At 34.9% G+C, this 6277-nt stretch overlaps 1 protein-coding gene across 2 annotated transcripts; it reads left to right on the top strand.

Annotated features, from left to right (window-relative positions):
- The first annotated feature begins 2077 nt into the window (after positions 1 to 2077).
- LOC104113616 (probable prolyl 4-hydroxylase 10) lies at positions 2078 to 5925 on the top strand. Of its 2 annotated transcripts, none has more exons than XM_009623830.4 (8): positions 2078 to 2535; positions 2639 to 2729; positions 3240 to 3337; positions 3469 to 3566; positions 4542 to 4671; positions 4753 to 4940; positions 5222 to 5308; positions 5597 to 5925. In XM_009623830.4, exons 1-7 carry the CDS (start codon positions 2339 to 2341, stop codon positions 5293 to 5295), a joined length of 876 nt encoding a protein of 291 aa, XP_009622125.1. In that variant the 5' UTR covers positions 2078 to 2338; the 3' UTR covers positions 5296 to 5308; positions 5597 to 5925. The 2 variants fall into 2 exon arrangements, with proteins under 2 accessions (XP_009622125.1, XP_070051378.1); XM_070195277.1 differs by having other exon boundaries at positions 2189 to 2527; positions 2634 to 2729.
- The last annotated feature ends 352 nt before the right edge of the window (positions 5926 to 6277 follow it).

Genomic DNA, 6277 nt, shown 5'->3' with positions numbered 1-6277 from the left:
AACGTGATGAGATTTAAAGAAGTTATGTCGCTTGCGAACCGATATAAAATGATCGTCGATAATATATTTGATACAATATAGTGCACAATATTATAAAAAATTGTGAGCATCGAACCTGTAGTCCATACACCTGAAGATGTCATGCCATTTAAATGCATGACATAACCTATATGACTTATTTGATCAAATCCCTGAAGGATTTAAAATGCTTGAAGCGTATAATTCAAACTCTTGAGAAATATACTCGATCAAATTACAAAAATCTTTGTACGATTAAAGCAATCTGGCGCATGTGGTATAGTCGCTTCAATGAATATTTACTGAAAGAAGGTTACATAAATGATGTTATTTGTCTGTGTATATATATAAAGAAAATGTCATCAGAATTTGTTATACTTGCTGTTTATGTTGATGACATAAATCTTGTTGGAACTCCAGAAGAGCTCCAAAAGGCAATTGAATATCTTAAGAAAGAATTTAAGATGAAAGATCTTGGAAAGATAAAACTTTGTCTTGGTTTGTAAATTAAATATTTAGCAAATGAGATCTTTATCCATCAATCTGCCTATACAAAAAGGTTTTAAAATATTTTTACATGGACAAAGCGCACGCATTAAGTACACCAATGATTGTTCGATCACTTGAAGTGAATAAGGATCTGTTCCGACCTCCAGAAGAGGATGAGTAACTCCTTGATCCTAAAATATCCTATCTTGGTGCAATTGGTGCACTTATGTATCTTGATAATACTATAAGGCCTGATATAGAATTTTCTTTTAATTTACTAACAATATATAGCTTTTCTCCTACACAGAGATATTGGAACGAGATTAAGCATATATTGCAATATTTAAAGGGAACTCTTGATATGAGTTTGTTTTATTCTAACAAAGGTAGTGCAGATCTTGTTGGTTATGCAGATGCAAGTTATTTATTTAATCCCTATAAAGCTCGGTCTCAAACGGGATACGTTCTTACAAGTGGAAGTACTATCATATCATGGCGCTCCACAAAACAATCTATTGTTGCTACTTCTTCAAATCATGCTGAAATAATAGCTATTCATGAAGCAAGTAGGGAATGCGTATGGTTGAGATCAGTGATTCATTTTATTCGAGAAAACTATGATTTGGAATGTGATAAAAAACCTAGACCTTTATACGAAGACAATGTTGCATGCATAGCCCATTTGAATGGATGATTTATAAAATGAGATAGAACAAAGCATATTTCACCAAAATTATTTTACACACATAATCTTTAGAAAAATGGGGACGTTGATGTGAAACAAATCCGTTCAAGTGACAATCCAATAGATTTATTCACTAAACCTTTACCAACTTCAATGTTTGAGAAGATGGTATGCAAGATTGGAAACAGAGACTCAAATATTTGAAACAAGATTTTCATCAGGGGCAGTAAATACGCGCTGTACTTTTTTTTCCTTACTAAGTTTTTTCCCACGAGGTTTTTCTTGTAAGGTTTTTGACGAGGCAGCTAGCAATGCGTATTACTAAATATGTGTACTCTTTTTCCTTCCCTAGAATTTTTTTCCCACTAGATTTTTCCTAGTAAGGTTTTAACGAGGCACATTATCTTTTAATGAATATATAAGGGGGAGTGTTATGAAAATATTATATTGCGGATGTCTATTTATTACTCTGTTGTAGATAATCTTCATGAAGAAGACAATCCATTTAGTATTCTATTAAAATTTATCTACAAGTAGGTGATGCAAGCAGTTTGTAAGCAACTCAATGAAATGACTTGAAGCAGCTTCTTATTAAACAGGCAGGTTGCGAGCAGCTCAAGACAACTTACAAGCAGCTCAAGAAAAGCCTCGCAACTATTTTTTTTCTTTTATAAATAACGAAGTTTTCAATTTATTATATAGATCAATTTGAACTTGAATAATATATTAATCTCTCTTTATACTTGTCGCCAGTTTATTTATTTTACAATTTTTATTTTATAACATGCACTAAGTTGGTGTGAATTTTTTGGTCAATATAGGAGGTCAACTTTACTAGAAAAAAAATTCAAAGATTAAAATACGCGTAGTAAGCAGTAACGTATCCATCTGTCACACAGATTACAGAAAAGTCTGCAAGCACAAACACGTTCTTAGCAAAAAATAATTCCATTTCTCCAAGTCATTTCATTAATCAATTTACAAAAAAGAAAACCCACCGTTTTATTTTCTTTCTCAGAAAGAACCCACAAGCTGTGATCTCAAAGACCCATTAGCTGAACAAAAGTCTTTGTTCAGATCTTCAAAAATTTTAAATTTGCAAATTAAATCGTAGATTTCTCCTGATTGTTACAGATTTCATTAGCAATGGCAGTGAAAGGGAGGCATTCCCGAGTTGGGCCTAGGAAATCGTCGAATTCCACTCTAATTTTTGGTGGGTTTATTATGTTATCATTTGTGGTCCTCATTCTTCTCGCTTTCGGCATTTTCTCCATTCCCAGCAGTTCAAGAGGCTCTCAGAAAGCACACGATCTTAGCTCTATAGCACACAATACAGTTCAAAGGTACCATTCCATTTAGATGAATTCTGGTGATTATTTTTCTTTTCTCAGTTGGTGTAGTGATCTGATAGCTTTAATGGGAAACTTTTCTTTTTCGGGAGTACAGAGGAGATGATGATGATGATGATGGAAAAGGAGATCAGTGGGTTGAAGTGATTTCTTTGGAACCAAGAGCCTACATTTACCATAACTTTTTGGTATTTCTCTTAAAGATTTCTTTTTTATTTGATTTTCTTTCGATACATAGTGTTTTATGGCGGCTGCTATTGCTATTAGTTTAGCTAAATTTCTTTGTGGATTTTTTTGAATAATTTGATTCTTACAACTATGCCTCAATTTGTATTAAAATGAGAAATATTTTGTAATTGCCACTGTTGTTCTACCAAAAATTAATTTGTGAACACATGATATTGAATTCGATATCGAATTCTGTCACTTAGCGCATGCAGAAAAAGAAAGAACCTTTAGGAAACTGGAGGAGAATTGATTTAATTCTTGATTTTATTCTCTTTCAATACTCTAATAATTATGGGGACTCATATGGAAATTTCATTTCAATTTAATGATTGACCTTGTTGAAAATTGATAGTGGTTTGTCATTATAGCATATCTAGAGCTTGATCTATTGTTATGCATTTACTGCTACCGGTCGAAATTCATCGATCTAAAGAGTAAAGACTCTGATTTCATTGCTATCTCTTTGGCAGTCCAAGGAGGAATGCGAGTATCTGATTAGTCTTGCCAAGCCTCACATGCAAAAGTCAACTGTTGTAGACAGTGCTACTGGCAAGAGTAAGGACAGCAGGTAAGCATATCTTCTGCATGCCCCCCGGGCGTGTCGAGTTAGGTTGTACTACTGAGGAATTATGAAGATTTAATTTTAATACCATCTTTACTTCTCACATTCTTTTCTCCTGTTTATTCCCTCCCTGTCAGGGTCCGAACCAGTTCAGGAACCTTTCTTGCAAGAGGACGTGATAAAGTGATCAGGAATATTGAGAAAAGGATTGCAGATTTCACCTTCATACCAGTAGGTATGCGTTGTTTTTTACCAAAGGATGTAACTGAATGAATATGCATCAAGTGTTATACTTATTACTGAAGGATCTAAGTTACCTCTAACTGTTATGCAAAGAAATAATCATTCAATAAAGGTTGGGGGTGTCTGAAAATGGTATTGTCTACACTGGTTAACTCTTCTTTTTTTAGAGAACTCTATTTAATGGTGTTATTAAATGTACTCCCTCTGTCACTATCTTTTTTGCGCTATTTCCTTTTCGTTCATCCCACCCCTTTTTATATTTGGAAACTAAATAATTCTAACATTCCCATTTTCCATTGACTTGACTTGTTGTATGCCCCATTTTATACTAGACAAATTGTTTGGTACAACTGTTGGTCTGGTGTTTTATTCGTAATTTGTCTATCCTGCAAGTATAAGTCTGCTAATTAGTTGACCCACTAGCACTCATGTGGGTTGTTTGGAATGAGAGGAATAGGAGAGCTTCTGATGGAGTAGAAAAAGATCTTGTAAACTTCAAGAGTAGCCTCTTTTCCCTTATTTATTTTTGGTGCATCCATGAAGTTCCTATTTGTATATAAGATTGGTTGTCTTTCGTAAAAAACCACGTCTTTTTGTAAGGTTTTCTAATTTTTGGTGTACTCCTTGTATAGATGCATGTTTTGCTTTTTTAATGAATTTATTACCTTATTCTACTAATTAGTTAGTGATTATTCCAGGCATCATTAGTGTTAACCACTAGTTTCATTTCTGCTCCTCCCACACTCAGAGATAGAACAGATTCTATGAAGATTAGTGCTTATTAACTTTCTTTTGAAAAGAACCTTCAAAGAAATACCTCATCTTCATGCTTAGCCAGTATAATTCGTGTGCAAGACATTGCTAAACTTGCTCAAATTGCCTCTTTCAGTAGTGGTCTATTCGACACTTTGTCATTATGCAATGCCTTAAACCGCATGTACATTGATGCTTCTGCTGCTGTCTACAGAGCATGGGGAAGGTCTTCAAGTTCTCCACTACGAAGTGGGGCAAAAGTATGAACCCCACTATGATTATTTTCTTGATGAGTTTAACACTAAAAATGGAGGTCAACGCATTGCTACAGTTTTAATGTACTTGTAAGTGACTTTTCCTCTGTGAGGTTTATGCTTAATGTATTTTCACGGAATCCCTTAGTTGATTCTATTGGTGCACTGCAGGTCAGATGTTGAAGAAGGAGGTGAAACAGTATTTCCAGCTGCGAAGGGAAATTATAGTGCGGTCCCTTGGTGGAATGAACTATCTGAATGTGGAAAGGGTGGACTTTCAGTAAAACCAAAGAGGGGTGATGCATTGCTTTTCTGGAGCATGAAGCCTGATGCGACTCTAGATCCGTCAAGTTTGCATGGTGAGTAATATGCATGAAAGCACAACAACAACAACAACAAACTCAGTGAGTTCCCACAAGTGGGGTCTGAGGAGGGTAGTGTGTACGAAGACCTTACCCCTACCCTGGGAGGGCAGAGAGGTTGTTTCATGCAAGTAATCTGCATGAAAGCACATACGGAAAATGGGTTTTTGAGCATTGCGAACTTGATTAATGCATAGTGAAATACATCTTTTAGCATAAAGATTGTTGTAAGCATGGCTTATTTGATTGGCGACTAAGTAGAATTTTATCTTGTATAGGTGGGTGCCCTGTGATTAAAGGCAACAAATGGTCGTCAACAAAATGGATACGCGTCCATGAATACAAAGCTTAACCTACTGCTAGAGGTAAACCTCTTTGCCTGGATGGTGTAACTAATACACATAATATATGTGCAACTCTAAACATTAGCTGCAATAATTTGCTTTCTCTTCACAATATATCTGCATCTCTGCTGTCTTCTGATATAAGATTGTAAACTATTATTAAGTGAGCTTAGGGATGTAAAAGTGGGCAAACGGGTGCATGTGAATTATTAGTTTGTCTCACCCGTCGATCCATTTGGCACCTCTAATATGGAGCAAGCTTGAACTTAATGGTGTACCTTGTATTGATAATAGATATTGGTTCCGCAGGTCCAGTTTTGAGTATGGATGCAGTCACTGTTGTGCTATTTGTATCAAAAGGATAATCTTATAATGAGGTCCCTCTGCTTTCAACCACCATCACATGAAGCTTCTGACTTATTTTCTAGCTTGATTTTACTATGATAGTACTCATCTTCAACATTCTTTTTCCTTTCTTTTCGATAAAGTTGGAGCTTACAAAGTTGTAGTTGTTATCTTTCATCTGTGAGTTTAATTAGAATAATAAAGTATGAGAAGTTTTGTTGGAATTATGAGGTGTATTCATGGACAGCACATCAGCTTAGATGATATGGGAATTATAGCGATTACACTCTGTATCCTATTTTATTCACGCTATACTTTACTTGGGGAGTTTTAACTCGTTTTTAGTTGACTATGATTATCTAAATATTTCTAATTTAGAAAGGATTATGAATTTGAGTATTTCTTGTGTGTTTCTCTATGTAAAATTTATATGTTTTGATCACCGTACTCCAGATCTGTCAGTCTTTCTGTGATGGAGGGAGTATAGAATTCATCCATTGTCTTTAGTTGCTAGAGATGAGGATCTGAATATGTGGGCTCGGGAGTCTTATCAAGTGCAGAATACAAATATTAATTAAGTGATATAAATCTATACAAAAGAAATGATATACCATATTTATTGTTTTGGCGAATTTCGTCCATAAG

Source organism: Nicotiana tomentosiformis, chromosome 2 (assembly GCF_000390325.3).
Source record: "Nicotiana tomentosiformis chromosome 2, ASM39032v3, whole genome shotgun sequence".
In the NCBI taxonomy this organism is placed as follows: domain Eukaryota; kingdom Viridiplantae; phylum Streptophyta; class Magnoliopsida; order Solanales; family Solanaceae; genus Nicotiana; species Nicotiana tomentosiformis.
The sequence above is the reverse complement of the archived record's forward strand: the minus strand, read 5'-3'. Positions and strand labels throughout refer to the sequence as shown.

What these genes read in the sequence shown, in the direction of transcription:
- LOC104113616 (XM_009623830.4), top strand. Translation starts at nt 2,339, where the DNA reads ATGGCAGTGAAAGGGAGGCATTCCCGAGTTGGGCCTAGGAAATCGTCG. An exon ending in GGCAAGAGTAAGGACAGCAG is followed by an intron (nt 3,338 to 3,468) that starts GTAAGCATATCT and finishes CCTCCCTGTCAG; the next exon opens with GGTCCGAACCAGTTCAGGAA. An exon ending in GCTACAGTTTTAATGTACTT is followed by an intron (nt 4,672 to 4,752) that starts GTAAGTGACTTT and finishes GGTGCACTGCAG; the next exon opens with GTCAGATGTTGAAGAAGGAG.